Source organism: Gorilla gorilla, chromosome 8, assembly GCF_029281585.2.
Source record: "Gorilla gorilla gorilla isolate KB3781 chromosome 8, NHGRI_mGorGor1-v2.1_pri, whole genome shotgun sequence".
NCBI lineage: Eukaryota > Metazoa > Chordata > Mammalia > Primates > Hominidae > Gorilla > Gorilla gorilla.
Genome location: NC_073232.2, coordinates 92,643,386 through 92,662,765, shown reverse-complemented (window position 1 = coordinate 92,662,765; position 19,380 = coordinate 92,643,386). Strand labels below are relative to the sequence as shown.

At 50.0% G+C, this 19,380-nt stretch overlaps 1 protein-coding gene across 2 annotated transcripts; it reads left to right on the top strand.

The window, feature by feature from the left end:
• The first annotated feature begins 491 nt into the window (after nt 1-491).
• On the top strand, nt 492-18,779 carry MAT1A (methionine adenosyltransferase 1A). Of its 2 annotated transcripts, XM_004049676.5 has the most exons (10): nt 494-765; nt 849-1,197; nt 4,951-5,028; nt 6,502-6,624; nt 9,757-9,869; nt 10,233-10,376; nt 13,998-14,216; nt 15,393-15,575; nt 15,936-16,069; nt 16,706-18,779. In XM_004049676.5, exons 2-10 carry the CDS (start codon nt 1,107-1,109, stop codon nt 16,806-16,808), a joined length of 1,188 nt encoding a protein of 395 aa, XP_004049724.1. In that variant the 5' UTR covers nt 494-765; nt 849-1,106; the 3' UTR covers nt 16,809-18,779. The 2 variants fall into 2 exon arrangements, with proteins under 2 accessions (XP_018890986.1, XP_004049724.1); XM_019035441.4 differs by lacking the exon at nt 6,502-6,624 and having other exon boundaries at nt 492-765.
• The last annotated feature ends 601 nt before the right edge of the window (nt 18,780-19,380 follow it).

Genomic DNA, 19,380 nt, shown 5'->3' with positions numbered 1-19,380 from the left:
GTGTGAGACGCTGTCATTTAGTACATGAACTAAAGATATAATCCTGTTTACTACTTTTTTTGGTCAAAGCAAAAATAATGCAAGAGTTATGTGAACACGATGTTTATTACATGTATAGAACTGAATATGTAGGTGTTTATAATCCGGAAGCTTTGGGAAACTGGACTTTGATAATTTCCCTGTAATGAATCCATTTCTCAAAAGCATTTTTTTCTTAAAAAAACACACACACACACACACATTGTTCTCTGTAACCTCCCCAGATAGGTACTTTTTAAAGATCTTGCTTGTTAAAATGCCTGCCAGCCTTTTAGAGAAGTTGACAGGTTAGGTGGTTTCTGTTAGCAGAAACACGTGGACTCAAAGCTTTTCCTCTAAAATGAATCTGTTGTGTAACATCACAGCTGGCTCAGAATACAGGTGCGTGCTCCTGCTCTCCCTGAGAAGATAGAATGGGAAGAGACCAATCCAGATGAGACGCAGGGGAGGAGGGGACACCCAACAGCAAAGGCACCGTTGCAATCTTAGCCTAAACCATATCTCTGAGAAAGAGTTTCTTATTGCCTGCTTGTATCTCTGGGTGACCACAGACCCCTGCTCTCCAAGGTGGGTTGTGAACTCTGGAGCACTGCCAAGATTGGCTAAGAGCTGAAGGAGAGTCCCAAAGGAGCTTCAATTCTGCAGAACTATACAGCCTTCTTTACCTTACCTTGACCAGGTGCTTAGAGTTTGGAAAGTCAGGGATAAGAATTGAAATTCCTCCAGGTAAGAAGACCCCCCTCTTAGGAAATGGACTCCTCCAATTTTCTCACATGATTTTTCAGGCACTTTCGCTTTTCCATATATAGGAGTCGCTCAGGAGCAAGCTGTGGCAAGCTGGAGGGAGGGACACATCCCGTGTTCCATCCACTCCCTCCCTTCTCAGCAGTCCTCGCCTGTTCTCACGTGCTCACAGGCAGTTAGGCAGAAGTGATCCCCGTGGCTCTGCCAAAGACAAGCCTGTTGGGTTGAAAGAAGAAGAAGAAGAAGAAAAAAAAAAAACTCAGGCAAAGTCACAGCCTCAAAATTGTTCACTGAAAGAAGCGTGAGTGGAGAAGTGTGAGAAGATGAATGGACCGGTGGATGGCTTGTGTGACCACTCTCTAAGTGAAGGAGTCTTCATGTTCACATCGGAGTCTGTGGGAGAGGGACACCCGGGTAAGTAGGCTGTCTTGGACTGACTGGAAAACGATCATTCCAAGCCTATACTGAGGGAGTCACTTACAAATGGTTTTAATTGACACATAATAATTGTGCATATTTATGGGGTACCGTGTGTTGTTTTGATCCATGAATATAACATTTAATGATCAAATTAGGATAATGGGCATACCCATTGCCACGGACATTGACTACTTCTTTGTGGTGAAAACATTCAAAATTCCCTCTTCTAGCCCTTCAGTCACCCTACTGCGCAATGGAATGCCAGAGCTCATTCCTCCTATCTGACTGTAACTTCGTACCTGTAGGAGTCACTTTTACCAGAGCTCTTCAGAGCAATGTGTGTGAGTTACCAGAAGGGATCTCTAGAGAAACAGCATGGAGTAGTTTCATAAAACAGTCCCTCCTAATGAAGCCGTGCTGTGGCCCACCACCAGCACGCCAGCACAGTGGGTCCAAGACAGGGAGTAGCAGCTGGCTGGCTAAGAGTATGACACATGCAAAATATATGATCAGGTCTTAACTTTTTATATGTATTTTTTTTTTTTTAGGAAAGCTTTAATCTATTATCCATGGCCAATTTAAGTCAACAGGGAATGTTCCTGAAACAAGACCATGGGTGACTAAATTTTGCATGTGAAGCATGTGCAACTTAGGCATGAAAGCCTGCACCCTGGTCACTGCTGGGGTAGACCTCTAGGTGCTGGGGACTTAGTAACATTCTCTAAGAGCAGAATAGAAGACCTTCTAAACAGGAAGAAAATTTAGGCATTGATTTTGGTCCCTGAAAAGTAGGTAGACTGTGATGTGCGGAAGTGAGAGAAGCTTCCTTGATGACGGTGAGAACTAGGACCAGGACATTCAGAGCCTCAAGTGTAGGACAGTGGTTCTCAAACTTCAGGGAGCTTCAGAATCCCCCAGAGGGCTTGTCAAGACAACAGAGGGCTGGGCCCCACCCTCCAGAGTTTCTGATTCAGTAGGTCTTGGGAGAGGCTCGAGAATTTGCATTTTTGACAAGTTCCCAGGAGATGCTGATGCTCTGGGGTGAGAACCACTGCTCTTGGAGACCCCTGGGGGATAGATGTACAGACTTCTATAGTTAAGTCCCTCTTCAAAATTCATTCGAGTGTTTGCTAACTTATTGCCAAGTCTGCCTTTTTCCATCTTCCTTGCTCTTGTTCTTCCTCAAAGATATTTATCTTTCCTACCTTGTAACTTGGCTTTGGACACCTCAGTGCACTACTCCTTCCATATACTTTAGCCAGTGGTTTTTGACTGGTGGCAGTTTTGCCCCACAACCCCCAAGAGCATTTTGTACTGTCTGGAGACATTTGCAGTTATCACAACTATAGGAGGTGGGGGTAAGGTGCTACTGCCATGTAATTGAGTAGAGGTCAGGCACACTGCTAAGCATCCTACAGTGCACAGGACAGCCTCTCAAGAATTATCTGGCCCAAAATGTTAATAGTGCAGCTGTTGAAAAACCTTGAATTGAATTGAGTTTTTTATGTGACTTAGCTCAGTTCAATGTAAATAGCCTCTTTCATTGTGCATAACTGTATAAAGTATCTAGGTTTACTGTATTTTCAATCTCAGATACATTGCTGATTTCTGACACATTCTGATCAGCTCCATGGCTATGAGCCTCATGTATAGGTTAGGAGAAAGATTCACTCCACCCGGAGGAAGTGGGTTTTTTGGCATGCAGCGGCTAGTGGTCCCAAGAATGGTCCATTGTGCGCAGCAGCAATGTGCTCGGAGGACTGAGAATGAACGTGCCAGCCAATCAGTTGATTGTTTTGTATACTTAATGACAGCCAATCAATTTGTCTGATCGTCCCTTGTACTTGCCATTGTAATTGTCCAGGTAAGTCAGTTTCCATGGAGGCTAGGTGACTTTCTGCTTGTCATTCCATTGCTGAATTCCTCTCTGCTAGAAAGATAAAGGTTTTCTTCTCTGGTTTTCCAAAAAAACAACTATTGGCTATCTTAAGCCTACTAAGTGATATTGATAAAAATTTTGAAAGCCAAAACAAAAACAAAAACAATTCAGAAACAACCTCCTTGGGCATTGTCTTGTGTGTGGTGCTATCTGGAAGCTCCTGCTGGACTCCAGCTTTGTTCCTTCTCCTGTTGGATTTCCCTAGGCAGAGTGGGAGCCTGTAAGCTGTGTCTGCACAGGCAGAGACATTCACAATCAATGATCAGTCAGCAAGCTTCTAGGAACTCTGATGGGTAAGCCTAAGGTGGCCAGCGTGTATTTATTTTAGGATATTTTATCAGCGAGAGGCCTTCAGTGGTAGAAGTGTGTAGAGGCTAAGGGCTCAGACAAACCTAAAAGTACTACCAGGGTCTGCCACTGGCAGGAGGCTAGATTAAACAAACAAACAAACAAAACACAACCTCAAACATATGTTTAGCAGTAGTTTCTAAAGGAAAGATTAAGGAATTAATGAATATCTTTAATTACAGAATTTAACATCTGCTTTTGAGAGCCAAACTGCTTGATTCTGGATCTGGATTCTTAACAAAAACATATTACTCTATTAAGAGCAGACTGTGGGTATTTTTAACACTGAATGAGCTATAATATATGTAAATAGAGATCACTTTTATTTCTTAATTTGTAGGTATTGACAGTTTGCATAACCCCAAAGCAAGAGTGGATTTTCCTACAAGCACCATTTAGTGCTTTACTTTCTAGACCCTGCAGAGTCTTTAAGGCAAATAGTGGAAGAATAAAATCAAATTCCAGCTCATGTTGAACCCTTGTCAGTCCTACCGTAATTGAAGAGGTCAAGCCCAGCTCTAAGGACACCTGGCTTTCGGGAGGCTGAGTGACCATGTGGGAGGATCTGAGAGCTGCTTATGGAAGTATTCTGCAAAACAACAATGATGTATAGGGGTTATCTTGTAGAATTCTTATGGGTGGAGTCATGTACTTGGGTGTGGTGTTTTATATACGGTGCATTGCATCTTGTGGAACCTGCCATGCAATGCAGCTGTTTGAGCCGTCTGATTTTACCTCTTGGCAAAGAGGTAAAATTGACTTCTTAACTATTTTTAAGTTCATTTTCAGGACTTTTGTAGATGTTAGAATTAAAGGGAACATGATGAGGAATGAGATATTTTTTATTTAGAAGAATGCGTGTGTGTTTGTTTATGTGTGAGTTGCATTAGACTCCTAGAAGAGCTGATTTTGACCGGGCGCAGTGGCTAACACCTGTAATCCCAGCACTTTCAGAGGCTGAGGTGGGCGGATCACTTGAGGCCAGGAGTTCAAGACCAGCCTGGCCAATATGGTGAAATGCCATCTCTACTGAAAATACAAAACAAATTAGCCAGGCGTGGTAGCACAAGCCTGTAATCCTAGCTACTTGGGAGGCTGAGGTGGGAGGATTGCTTGAACCCGGGAGGTGGAGATTGCAGTGAACCGAGATCGCACCACTGCACTCCAGCCTGGGTGATAGACCGACACTCCATCTCAAAAAAAAAAAAAAAAAAAAAAAAGGTATTTCTTTTTTAGGGCATTCTATGACTTTATATAATACGTGTCATCCAAAATTAGGCAGGAATGGAAATAAATAAAAATTTCAAAGTATTTCTAATTTCTTATACTTAAAAAAAGTGTTTTCCCTCTGGTAGATAAGTTGATATGTAAACTGAAAAGTCGATATCTAATTATTTTAATATTTCAATTTGTTATCCCGAATATTTTTGTGATTCTGACCCATATTTGCTCTTGTCCAGATAAGATCTGTGACCAGATCAGTGACGCAGTGCTGGATGCCCATCTCAAGCAAGACCCCAATGCCAAGGTGGCCTGTGGTAAGAAACACCCGATCCCTCCCTGCTGGAGACCTAAGTGGGCTAGACTGAGAAATTAATCATGGGTATAAGACAAACGAGCCATACTCCTCAGTTCCAAAATCCATGTCCTCTGCTCTGCAGTAGATTTCTCAATTATGAGACCTCCCCTGTGTAGTAACAGGGAGGAAAAACATTTCTAACCATGAAACAAATAGATAATTATTTTTAGCAAGAATCTAACGTTAAATGTCATAGCAACCATAAATAGCAGAGGGTTGGACCAGCACATGGCCTTTCTGATGCTTGATCTCATTGGGAACAAGGAGGTCTTTCAAAGTTCTTAGGTGAATCTTCCAGACGGGATGAAAGAGCTTGAAACACAAGTAGCTGCCTAGATGGTTATAAGCTGCATCCTCATTGTAGGAGCCTTTGTTGGCTGCACAGATACCTGGCTTCTTCTCTTGTTTTCTTTCCTAGTTTGTGGTATGATTTAGGTTTTAAAATAATTGGTGTCCCCCATTTAATAGCAACAGGAAGGCAACATCTTCACCAATTGTTTTTCAATAAATCAATGGCTTTCCTAAGAGACATTAATGTTAAACTAAAGTACTGAAGCCCTGGCTCCCATCTGCATAATTTATTGTGTCTGAAGACTCATGTAGGCTGAAGATCTTCACCTTTATTTGTGGGATAAGTTGTTTGGCAGGAAAACCTTTGCCTGGCTTGAAGCCTGTGGCACAGTGGCAGAGTCATGGACTCTGGAGCCTGGAGGGCCCCCAGGGTGATCAGGTCCAGCCTGTTCATTTTAGAGACAGGATCACGGTACCCTCTGCATCAGGGCCTGGCCAAGGCCATGGGGTAGGGTGCCCCAGTGTGAAGACCAGAGCCCTGCTCTCCTTACTGTCATTGTCATGTCCTGTCCACTGCACAGACCCATCCTTCCCTCTCTGGTTGCATCCTCACCCCTGTATTGAATACTACAGGGACTCATGCCCCTCTGAAGGTAGATTCTACCCTTATATCTTTGTAAATATCCTGAGAGAAGGTTGGCCTGCTTTGATTTTTTTTGGTCCAGATCCCACTCCCTAAAGCCTGCAGTGGAGGTTTAGCAATGTGGGGGATGGGGGGTCACATGTGTGGACTACCTTCTTTATGACAGCTACATACAACCATCATCTCCCTTTAATCCACATAGCAGTCTTATAAATAGCTTTATTAAATAGATGAGGGAACAGAGACTTAGAGGGGTTAAATAAGTTGTCCAGGATCACAACTTATGACTGACTCTTTCCAAGACAGCATTGGAAGATGCTCAGTGCTTGGTGCTGGGATTTTTTCTTTTTATTGGCGTTTCTATTTTCCTTCTGGAATCCATTCCTTGTAAGGCCCCTCCTGTGTCTTTTCTGTCTGCACTGTGAGAGGTCTGGGAATGCGAGCTTCACTTTGCTGGCACTTGGCTGCTAACTCTCCTCGCTCCCCGCTCCCTTTCAGAGACGGTGTGCAAGACCGGCATGGTGCTGCTGTGTGGTGAGATCACCTCAATGGCCATGGTGGACTACCAGCGGGTGGTGAGGGACACCATCAAGCACATCGGCTACGATGACTCAGCCAAGGGTGAGGGCAGGCCTCCGGGTCTGAAATCCCTGTTGCTCTCTGCTGATAGAGACCCCGGTGCTGAGTCAAACCCGTGCCTTTCAGCCTGATGGGAGTATCAATACTACCAGAAGGAAAACACTCCTACACTTGTCTGTCAGGTTCCAGGGGTCAAAGACTCTGGCATAAGGATGGCCAACAGGCGACTATGCCCAGTGGGCCCAGCACATGCCCATCTGTTGTTGACTGGGCTTGTTTTAGGCCTTGCCTTCTTGGCGTTGCCAAAGGCTTTGAAAGAGAAAGACGCACTGAATAAAGGGGGCTGCCCTCCTTTGGGGACATGCTCCCTGCCAGGCACTGGTGATAGTCTCTTGTGTTGTCTTAATCATTTATGTACTTATGCAGACGAGGAAATGGAGGCCTAGAGGGGTAAACAGTCTGTGTGAGATCACAGGGTAAGCAGCCACTAGGCTGAGGACTCCTGTGCTTCCACTAAACCTACTTGCAATCATAGACATGGAGCAAGATGACTCAGTCCAGAACTGGTGCTGACAGCAGGCGAGGCTGGTCCAGGTTAGCACCAGTGCTACATAGTGTGGGGCCACCACCCAGGGAAGGAGCACAGGCCCTAGCAGAGCTTTGAAGCAGATTCCAACATCTGAGACTGAGTAGGCCAGGCAGCGGCACAGCCTGGAGGGCAGCAAAGGACCCAGAGAGCAGGCACCAGGTGCGGAGGGCCTGTATGCGATCACATTCTGCAGGAGCTTCAGGGGCCCTTTGTCCATGCTGGCTTCCTGGGCAGGGGTCTGGCCCCAATTCTTAGAGTCTCCACATTGGTCTCTGGCATTAGATGTTCAGGCAATTGTAATTTTTAAAGAAAAATTCATTTTGGGTCTCTGTTGGCTCTTTCCCTAATTCTCTGAAATCACTGTGAGAGATGTGATGACCTCACGCCATGGCAAAAAGACCCACTTCCAGGTCATCCTGCCTAGCTATACACCTGTAATCAAGATGCACAGAGAGAAGCATGACTTTAAAGGTGTTCATTTCTGCCTGTGTCACATAATGGTTGTTTAGGGTGATGTGTGGCATCCTGTGGGTCAGGGTATGCAGAGATGCTGGACCCCGGTTTGTAAGTGAGAGAGCCCACTCATGGTATGATGGTGCAGACTCACAGAGGTTCAGTCCAGCCATGGCCTGGTGCAGCCCAAAGCACTCATGAGCAGTTAATATTGGTTGAGTGCATGACAGTGATTTTGAGACTCAGTGGGAAGAGAAGCAGTAAGAACCAGTTAATTCTCCTGGTCGGGACGTGAGGGTATTCACAGAGGAAACACATTGTCCCAGAGCCGCAGCTTCCTGAGGCGTTACCACACGGAGCCTGTTCTACCAAAAAAAAGCCAATTTGTTTATGTACATTTAGACCTTATTCAAGTGCAAAACTTGTTCTGCATTAGGTAGGAGGGAAATTTTCCAGGAGGCAATGTTCCCTAGAAAGGGAGAAATGAGCGAGAGCCCAGCCGTGGCTGAGTTGAGCTCAGCTGGCTGAGGTTTCCTGTGCCCAAGCTTGTCCATTTACCTGTGCTCAGTGGACAGGAACAGCCTTAGCAGGGTCTCAGGCCAGTGGCTCCTCGTTGCTCCTGGCTGCGGTGTTGCTGGGCTCATTGTCCTTTCCAAGTCCTGTACCTCCCCTCTTGGTCCCCTAAGTTCTGTTTTTCCAAATTCCTTGGAGCCCTTGCTTGATTTTTGAGCCCTGGGGAGATTCATTATTTAGACAGACAGTGATTAGGTAAACTGAAATGTTCAGTGCAGAACAGGACAGCCTTTGGCAGTTCTTTAAAGACTGTTCATTGATTTGTGCATTCAAAAACATTCATTAGGAAACAGGAGGGTGTAAAGGGCAAAGGTGACCTGATACTCCCAGGGTATATGATGCAACATGAGGTGCCCAGGGGTAAGGTCCTGGCATTGTATGTAATGAACTGCAGGCAGGTCCAGGGACATGCACTGAGAGTGGACGTAGGGTTTGGGCATGTGGGGTGGGAGCTGGAGGTAGAACGTTCCGGGCAGGGACCTAGTGGAGATGGAAAAGTATATCATGCTGATGGCTAAACTTGAGTTCATGTTGGCTCAAGGAGTCCCAGGAGCAAGGGCTGTGTCAGACTGAAAAGCTTCAGTTTTATTCCTTGGCAGTAGATCCCCACCTGAAGCTTGTACAGAAACAGCAGCTTGGGTCTGTGTGTTTTCTCTGTAAGCCCTTGCAGGCTGTGTGGGTAGGAGAATAGATGGGAAAGAAGATGGCTGTGGGGGTTTGAAGAGTGAGTGTGTCACTATGCTTGACCTTGTGGTGGGGGCGTCCATGTATTCAGTCCCTTATTCTCACAGTCCCTGTGACTGAGCCCAGCACAGCTGTGAGGAGGTGCGCACGGTCTCGGTGCATAGCAGTTTCCTCATGGGACTCCCAGGGCTGAGCTACTGCTAGTCCAGACTTCCCCAAACCAGTGCCTTGCATGCTAGGGGTAGCAGGCCTGCACCCTGTGCCTCAGCTTTGTAGATGGGAAAGGGCAGGTGGCTTTTCCATTTGCCCCAGACTCTGTGTACCTCTCAGCGTCAGAGGACCCTGGCTTGGGGAGTCTGTCTGGATAGTTCATGTACACTGTATTTGTTCAGTATGTTTAATAGTTGTGTCAGGCACACAGCTGGGCTTCTGAGTGACAGTATCAAAAGGTGTCTTGATTTTCTCCTAGTGCAGTGATGCTCAAACTAGATTCTGGGAGGCACCTGTGGGAGAGCCTAAGGGACAGGGTATGAGTCAGCCACCGTCCTCAGCCAGAGGAGCCTTGGCATCACCTTGCTTTAATCTGCAGGTCTCTGTAGGATGTGTGTGTGTGTGTTAACCAAGGTCTAATTGAGCACAGTAAAATGCACCACGGAGAATTTTGGTTGGCCAAAGAGTTCTACATGATAGGGTGGGAAGGTGCAGGGCCTCTCCCATCCTGGGCCTCAGCTGTGGGCCTAGACAGACCCTGGCTAGTTAGGGAACCCCCACGCTGACACCAAATGGCATGTCAGGAACCGAGCCATCCATTGGGAAGTTCGTGGCCCCCTCCTTCTGACCTGTTCCCCACTTAGGCTCACTTTGCTTCCGCCTAGGCTTTGACTTCAAGACTTGCAACGTGCTGGTGGCTTTGGAGCAGCAATCCCCAGATATTGCCCAGTGCGTCCATCTGGACAGAAATGAGGAGGATGTGGGGGCAGGAGATCAGGTAGCTCGGCACTGCATGTGGGAGCTGTGTGTTGAGCTGGCTGGGAAAGTTCATGAACAGTGGGTTAATCACACTGAGGGGTGGACTCTCGTCCTAGCACGATAGCCAGGAGCGAGTTGGGAACCCCAGCTTCACGGCCGTGCTGTGGATGGCTGTGGTTGCTGACACTGGGTTTGGGCTTGTCTCCCCCTCCTAGAGTGTTGGGGGTCAGGGACGACGTCCTTCCCCTGCACGTGCCAGTGGAAAGCTCCATGGAGGAGGCACCCAATCAACGTGGACACACCAGGGAGATTTCAGGCTTGGAGAGAGCCGCGGTCCTCTTGGTCTAGGGTGGGCGCCGCTCAGCCTGCTCTCTCGCCACAGGGTTTGATGTTCGGCTATGCCACCGACGAGACAGAGGAGTGCATGCCCCTCACCATCATCCTTGCTCACAAGCTCAACGCCCGGATGGCGGACCTCAGGCGCTCCGGCCTCCTCCCCTGGCTGCGGCCTGACTCTAAGACTCAGGTGAGCAGCTGAATTACCCCAGGAGAGCCCTAGACAGAAGCTTTAATACCCCCAAATCCTCTTGATTCTTGATTGTGTCATTTTTAAGATCAAAATAGTCAATCTGGGCATTCAAAGAATGGTCAGTTTTGAAAAGAACTATTTATGTGAAAAATCTTCAGCTAGAGATGCTTCCCACCACATTTTACTATAAAAAATTTCAAAAATACAGAGAAATGAAAAGAATAGTTCTGTTTTTTTTTTTTTGTTTGCTCATTAGTAAACATTGACTAATGAGTCCCCAAATCCTGCCACAAACATACTTAACTGGCTTCCATATTTTCAGGCCTCTTTGTCCTGAACAGGCTGTCTGTGCTGTGTCTGTGCTGTGTCTGTGCTGTGTCTGTGTTGTCTGTCTGTGCTGTGTCTGTGCTGTCTGTGCTGTGTCTGTGTTGTCTGTCTGTGCTGTATCTGTGCTGTCTTTCTGTGCTGTGTCTGTGCTGTGTCTGTGCTGTCTGTCTGTGCTGTCTGTCTCATCATGGCCCTTTTTCTCATCTTTGTTTCTCATGAAAAGGCTTTACCTCTGTTGTTTCCAGCTCCAACCCCATGGGCCCTGACCTGTCTTCTCCCTGCAGTGTTGAAATCAACCTAAGGCCTATATTTGAAGGCTGAGGTGATTCAAGTGTTAGCGGAGACGCAGGCCTCCTGGCACCTCACTCCTGTATCCCCTCCCTGCTTAACCCCAATGAGCCGTCTCATGATTCCCAAGTTCCCAGCACTTCGTACTGCACAACTTCTCTCCCTGTGTCCATGCTCATGGACCCCATTGTCACCTTCACATACTCCCACCTGTGGGTTTCTCTGATCACCCTCCAAGCAGATGGGCCCTGAGAGCCTACCGTGTGCAGCACCCTGCCACCTCCCTCCTGCCCTTCCCCAGTCCTGTTCAGCGCCATCTCTCTCCACCTACCCATGTCCCCAGTTTACCCCATCAAGCACCCCTCTCGCTCCAGCTCAGCCTTCCCCAGGGCTGCCATCATCCCAGCCAGGCCAGGATCAGTGGCCTATCCTTCCAAAGGTTCTCCCTGCTTGGAAATTCCAGCTAATCCCCTTTAGGCCTCATTTTTAATTCCCTAACATCTATTCAGTGTTTTCTACAACTTTGGGCTTCCTACAAGGGGAAGGGGGAAATCCACTTATTATTCTGGCATTCAGAACCTTTTATGGTCTTCCAGCTTTACCTGCCTCTGCCTGCCCCACACCATCTTTGCTTAATCGACATCATTTCACTCATGGTCCCCTTGTTTCTTAGGGCTTTGCTTTACCTGAGCTCCCTCTCTGGTCTTCACCTCTCCTTCAGTGGCCGGCCCTGGCCACTAGCAGACAGCGCCAGCGCCTTCTCTTGTCCTGCACTTGGAATCTGGCACCCATGGTGTTATAGCTCAGTGTGCTGTGTGTGGCTCCATGTACAACTCCAGCTGTACAGAGATGGAGTTCCTTCTTGCGCAAGTGTCAGGCCATGCACAGGGCAGAGGTTGCATACTGGCTGTACTGGGGCAGGGAAGCGTGCTTATGCCCAAAGGGAACCCTTCCTTGGGACTTCCTGTGTTATCCACATGACCCAGGTGGGGATGGGAACCATCAGCATTCCTTGGGTGTTCTTGGAGGTTGTGGGTTAGGAGAGCTAAAACATGTAGATTGTGATGGCATGCAAAGAAAGGGGCCCATGATGTCGGCCTGCCTGTCCTGTCCTGGACTGGAATGGTGCTGCGATATAGAAGCAGGGTGAAGATTCACAGAAGGGGAAATCTTAGAACAGGGAGGGGAGGCAGCCAGCGGCTCTGACTGTTTTTTCTCTTCCTTGTGCAAGAGAAAGGAACAGAGGGACCACCTACTGGACCTGCTGAAACAGGTTCATTGTGCTTAGATATGAAATAGAAGGTTTCTAGGTTTAGGGGTCAGCAAGGAAGGGAGGATGGGATGGGCTCTTTTAGGGGTTCCCTTCCTTTGAAGGATTGTCTCGAAAATGCCAATACGGATACCAGAGTCAGCCTCACTTCCCTGCCACAGGCAGGACTGCGGGCCAGCTCTAGTCTCAGGGGGTGCGGGCTTGCTGTGGGGCTCCAGGAGGCCCCTCACCAGCTGGCCTGCGAACAGCCTGGCTTGCTCTACACAGTCCCTCCATGAGAGAGGCCCTGGGCCAGGCACAGCTTGTCTAGGTGCCCTGCTCCGCACCCTGTTTTTGAAGTAGTGTCTTCATGCAGCCGGACTGCTGGCTGTGAGCAGGATGGGTCTTTCCACCCGAACAAATCCCTGCTGCTGATAGTGAGGCCTGGGTGGCAGTGTGGATGGCTATTTTTGTACCTGGGCAGAGCTGTGTTTTCCATAGTGTGTTTTTCCCCACATCTTGCTGACATGATGAGATAAGCACCGTGTTCAGGGCCCTTTGCTCTGCTGCCCTATTCTGCAGTTCTGCAAGGCCACTGCGTGGAGTCTGCCAGGTGGGGGTGGAGTCACCCAGGGGAGCAGTGGAGACGGCCTGAGCACCCTCCCCAGCTGTGCACCTTCTCCTGAGGCTCCATGCAGACTAGACCCAGTCCTAGAGTCTGCCACAGACAGTGCCTCTTTTCCTGGGAGTCCCCTACCCCAGATTGCAGCCCCTTTCCCAGGGCCGTGTGTGTGCACAGCCTGGCATTTGAGGGCTTCTCTCAGCTCATGATGTCTGTGTGCATTGGGCCATCTCATGCAGATCTTACATGGCCAGGACTCTTTCTCCTGCTTCTTCTGGACCTTCCTTGTTGCTCCTTAGACCAGGCAGAACACAGAGTAGGAGTTTGATACAGATCCAGGGTTTGATGGATACCTGAGTAGCCTTGGGGAGGTAGAGAGTTTGCTGCAGGCATAGTCCCAGGGAGCCACTGTTTGCTGCCCCGTGGTTCTGTCCAGGCCCTGGGATGGGAGCAGTCCCATACTCACTGGCCAGTGTCCCTCCCGGGGCCATCTGGCAGAGCTGCACCCCTGCGGGCACCACATGTCCCTAAAATCCTCTGAGCCCTGCTCTTGTGGGTCCATGCTGCTTTCCGCAGTATTGGGCCTGTGGCCAGCACAGGATCTTGAGTGGCATCCAACCTTCTTCTCGGAAGAGCCCTGTCTACCAGCCCATGCAGCTCCAGGTCAGATCCCAGCTCTTCCGACTGTGTGATCTTGACCAAGACATTTACATTTTGGATCCTTGGCTTGCTTACCTGCATCATTGGCAGGAGGAGAGATACCTCCTGGGCTATAGAGGGTCAAGAAAGGGCTTTGGCCAGGGGGACATTTGCTGGCACCTGGAAGCCTCTGAGACAGAAGAGGAGACATGTAGTGGGTCATAAGTTGAGAGGAAACTCAAGTCTCCAAGCAGTGCTAATTGTGGCCCCATGTGGGAATAGCTGGGCCTTACACCCAGTCTTCCCACAGCACCAGGCAATTTTTTGAACGTAAGAATGTGTCAGATTAACTACCCCAACACCCTTTGAAGACAGGAGGCCCCACTTGGCTCCTGGGAGCCCTGCCCACCTCCTGGGTGCCTGTGTCTGGCCGCGATGTGCCTTTCGCTCAGCCTCAGCCTCACAGTATCTCCCCCACCCTTCTGATGGACAGGTGACAGTTCAGTACATGCAGGACAATGGCGCAGTCATCCCTGTGCGCATCCACACCATCGTCATCTCTGTGCAGCACAACGAAGACATCACGCTGGAGGAGATGCGCAGGGCCCTGAAGGAGCAAGTCATCAGGGCCGTGGTGCCGGCCAAGTACCTGGATGAAGACACCGTCTACCACCTGCAGCCCAGTGGGCGGTTTGTCATTGGAGGTCCCCAGGTGCATTCTTGTCTCTGAACAAAGCCCTGGTTTGTCTTTGTTACTGGGGTTGCTTGTGTCTCAGAGCAGGGAAACCTCAAGAGATAGCTTGGAGGGGGTCAGCTGGCTCTGGCCATGGACTAAATGTAAAGTCGGTGAATTTTGGCCTCTGTACATTTAGTGCACTCTCTGGGGAGGTCTGCTATGTGTCTGACAGTGTGCAAGAAATTGGGGATATGTCCCTAGGATTCCTCCACTTAGCGCCACTGGGCCCTCCCACTCCTGCCATCTCAAGTGACCATCGACCTTACCCACGGCTGCTGCGCCTCACCCTGCTCTGGTGCACATTCCCCACTGCAGCATTTGCACGTGGACAGCTGTTCCCGGGTGGCTGTTTCCAGATCTTCACCACAGGCTGCCTCTGGCTGTTGTGGGCACCAGGGTGGGGCAGGGTGTTTTAGACAGGGCACCACTGCCCCCTCTCTTGTACTGCAAGTGTGAGGAGGTGGAGGTTGAGGGCACTGCTGTGAGGCTGCTGCCCACTGCCTGGGCCCTCAGCCGTGTGTGCTTTGCCAGAGTTGAGCTCCATACCGGGTTCCAGTAGCAAGTAGAGTGTAGAAACACAGAGTAGGAGGAGGTAACACTTATTGTTTTTTCTTGCAGGACTTCTCAAAGCCTAGACATACTAGTATGAACTGTGGATCTCTAAAAGGGGGAGTAGAGTAGGCAGACTTCCCCAAATCATTTAACATAGAACTCCCACCCTTTTAAAGACATCACTATTGACTGGTGTTGCCCAGAGGACACTTGGGAAGTGGGCAGCATGGCATTTGCTAGGTGGCACCAGCCAGGGTTGTATTTTTGACAGTGCAGTTCCTGCCTGCAGTTGGATCTCTCCATTGTGACAGACTCAGTAACAAAGGCATTAGGGAGTGGCTGTGACCCCAGAGAACCCCTGGCCCACCTTCTGCACTTTCTAATGAAGCTTTGGCAGGTTACCTGATTTCAGTATGTCGTCAGTGACTGAGCTGGGAGTGGAGTCCAGAGTTCTGGGCTAAGGGGTCTTAGGAAAATGTCTGTGGGCAGCCCCAGGACATCCTTCCTGAGTTGCAGTTCAGCTGCCATCACGGTACTTCAGCCCCCTCCAGCATCTAGGGGCTGGCTCTGCTTCTTATCTTGATTTCTCTCCCTCTGCAGGGGGATGCGGGTGTCACTGGCCGTAAGATTATTGTGGACACCTATGGCGGCTGGGGAGCTCATGGTGGTGGGGCCTTCTCTGGGAAGGACTACACCAAGGTGGACCGCTCAGCCGCGTACGCTGCCCGCTGGGTGGCCAAGTCTCTGGTGAAAGCAGGGCTCTGCCGGAGAGTGCTTGTCCAGGTAAGCCCCCTCCACCCACCACCGTCCTGTTGCAGTGGAGGACCCCTGCCCAGTTCTGCCCCGAGTGAGGGGATGTTGGCCTGGTGGGAAAGCTGCACGCTTTGCCAAAGGTTGTGATTGTGTGATTGTGTTGGGCACTGTGGCCAGGGCTCTGAAAACCTAGGGGAGGGAAAACCAGAATCTTCAGGGAGAGAGGCGTGTAGAAGAACTGCCCTTGGTGAAGATAGCAGGAAAATTGCCGGGGAGCATGTGGGGCAAGAGACATGTGGTCCCCGCTGGCCCCTTCAGAAGGGCAAAGCTTCTGAAAGGGGCAGGGCCCACACAGAGGCTTCAGTCCCTGACGCTGCACCTTGCTGGAAGGTTTCCTATGCCATTGGTGTGGCCGAGCCGCTGTCCATTTCCATCTTCACCTACGGAACCTCTCAGAAGACAGAGCGAGAGCTGCTGGATGTGGTGCATAAGAACTTCGACCTCCGGCCGGGCGTCATTGTCAGGTAAAGTGCCATGTGCTGCTATTACACAGGACCTTGCTCCTTCCTTGCCCAGATGCTCACTTCACCTGAAAGGGAGGCAGAAAGGAGGATGTTTCTGCCTCTCAGAAGTGGGAGGGTCTGTGAGCTCTTGGTACAGCACAGTGCATCCCCAGTGCAGAAAGCCTCGTGGTCAGGTTAAAGGAGGCTGCCCCAGGTTCCCGCTGGCCCAGTCAACACCAACTCCAGTGGGGCCATCTCTGAGCAGCTGGGAGGCAGGCGGGGATCTTAGGAAAATAATTATTAATGTAAGGCCAAATAGCTCAAATGGCTGGGAATCGAGTCAGCAAGTCTATTCCGTTTCTAGAGCTTAGTGGTGTCAACATTGGCCTGGGCCAGGTAAGTGGAGTGGGAGGAGAAAGGCACCGGAAGGCTGGAGTTAGGTCCTGGTCCCTGAACCTCTAAGCATCCGTGGGGCTATAAAACGAGACCAGGGTATGGCACAGATAGGATGTGTGTGTGCAACTGCGGTGGGGAGGCGTAGTGCCATGCGAGGAGGGCTGTGTTACAGTTCGTTGCTCCCTCCTGTCCTTGAAATGGAGAAAGAAAACCTGCTCCTGTTCCATCTTCCAATGCCCTTCCTTTCTGCTGGACATGCAGGGATTTGGACTTGAAGAAGCCCATCTACCAGAAGACAGCATGCTACGGCCATTTCGGAAGAAGCGAGTTCCCATGGGAGGTTCCCAGGAAGCTTGTATTTTAGAGCCAGGGGGAGCTGGGCCTGGTCTCACCCTGGAGGCACCTGGTGGCCATGCTTCTCTTCCCCAGACGCCTGGCTGCTGATCGCCTTCCCCACCCACCAACCCTCGGGGCAAAGCCAGGTCCCTCTCATTTAGCCTGTCCTGTCATCATCATGGCCGGCTGGAGGCAGGGGCTTCCTGGTGCTGGAGGTTGGATCTTGATGTGAGGATGGGCATGGTGTTCTCCTGCTGCTCCCTCAGACTGGGGCAATGTTAATTTAGTGGAAAAGGCACCCCTGTCAAGAGTGAATTCCCTCACTCGTCTCCCCCAACAGCTGGACCCTGACCAGCTCCCCCTCCCTCCCCTTGCCTGTGCCAGGTGAGGTCAGCACATCTCAACAGGCCTCAGGGCTCCTTGTGGGCCTGGGCTCCTGGGCCCCCCTTTCACAGGCAGCCAGTGCCCTGAGCCAGGGTCTCCAGAAAGCCCCACCCAGGCCAGGCATGTGGCAGGGGTTAGAGCGGGACTGATGTCTCCTAAGCACCTGTAATGTGCGAGGGACCCAGCTAATAACTGATCTCGTTTTTTCTTCACTGCAACATGATGAGGTAGTACCTTTTATATCCCATTTATAGATGGGGGAAAGCAAAGCACAGAGAGTCTGGATGACTTCCACAGGGTCCCACAGCCACGTGTTTAGACCTAGATGTATAACTAGGAGCTTTGACTCAGGAGCCTGTGACATACCCCCTCCCCCACCGTTGTCTCATGCCAGTAACAGGCTCAAACAGTGACAAAGCAGATTCAGAAATGAGGCCATGGACTCTGTCCTGAAGGCCTGAGGTTACTGGAAATTAGGGGATTAACCCACTAGCTCTTGTTGAGCCGTGGGCAATTGTCTGAAAAGTGAAGACAGAACCACAGGGCTATTTTGTTTGCTTCATGTGTCCCAGAAGATGACTGAGGGTGAGTTGGCTTACCTGGCCCATCAGGGTAGGCTGGAGTTTGGGACTGACCAGCAGCTTTAGAATCCCAGCCCCCTGACCACTCAGAGACACGCAGAGATTGGGTTTTTGGACTTCTGGGGTAAGTGGTCTAAGTCCAGTCCAGTCCTATCTGGGCTTCCTGGAGCAGAAGCAGCAACTTGTCCTAGCACAGATGGCCAGCCCCTTAGACAGAGGCCCTCAAGTCTTTCTCTTTCCCTGGTCCCTTGTATCCCCTGCAGGCTGAGTGCATTTGGAGGGAGTGAGTGGCCCTTTCGGATCCAGGGAGGCTGGTCCTAAGGCCTCATGTTAAATAGGCGGGGCTTGCCTTCTGGTGTTGGACAAGCTGCTGAGATGTCATGAGGAGATTCTGCCTTTGCCAGGTGACCGTCTGGGGAGCAGGTCTGCTCCCAAGGGGCCTGAGCAGTCCTTGGCCTGCTAAGGTCTTGGAACTTGCCTGCCTTTCCATCCATGGCCAGCAGCACCTGCCCTACCTGCCCCACTTGTCCTTAGCCTGGACCTCTGACAGCAGCATCTCTACCTTCTCCCCAGCTCCCAGGGCCACAGGCTCAGGCAGGGGCCTCCATGGGCCCCAGGAGAACATTGGGGACTTGGCCTCTCTCTAGGGTACATGGTGCTGGTTCAGGCTGGGAGAGGCAGCCCAGGAAGTCTCATCTGGGGAGCAGGCAGCCAGCATCTGGGCCTTGGCCTGGAGCACAAAGACCCTGGCTTTCATTTTCTCTCAGATGAAAGGAAATTAAGGCAACAAAAGAAGCCCGGCTCCTGGTCACCTAGGAAGCCTCAAATTCCTTCCCTTGGAGGGAGGGAGTGGTTTGCAGGTGGCCGAGTTCCTCTAACTTGGCTCATACTCGACATGAAAATTCACAATTTTATACTTTCCCTACCTTCTAGAGAAATAAGATCTTTTTTGTCAGTTTGTTTGTATGAAACTAAAGCCTTTATTTGTTAATAGTTCCTGCTAAAACAGTGAATAAAAACTCAAGGAGCAACTACCCTATGCTTAGTTGTTCTCTGCAAAACCCCAGAGACATGACACCTGCTCTGTAGAGCATTCCCTGGTTGCCCACCCCCACCACCGGGGGAAGTTAGTATCCTCCCCTTGGGGTCACCCCATCCTGTCCACGTGGAGCAGATGTCTCATGGACTAGGTTTTTCTTGTTACTAGCAGCTATGTTAAGCCACACCACTGCCATGTTCATTCCTCACTACATCTCACCAAGGTGGATATTCTTAGGAAGCCCATTTTTACATGCGGGGCCCTGAGGCCCCAAAAAGGGTTAGGACCAAAGGCAGTGGCCACCTCTGGCTCCTCCCTGAGTTCTGTGTGCTCTCCTTACACATTGCTGCCCTTAGGCTGCCTATGCCTTATCCTGTGCCCTTCCTGCATGGTGTCTGCATGAGGCTGGCACGAGGGCATGCTCAGGCCATGTCTGGAGTATGGATAAGTGACTGAACTTGAACAAAGTGAAGGAGTGGAGGGGCTTGGTCTGTGGAGAGAGGAGCCAAACTTTTAAGTGGATGCACATTTCCCTTCACTCGTGTTCAGTTGTGAAGAGAATAAGTAAATGGTTCTTTTTCATTGAAGGTCATCCC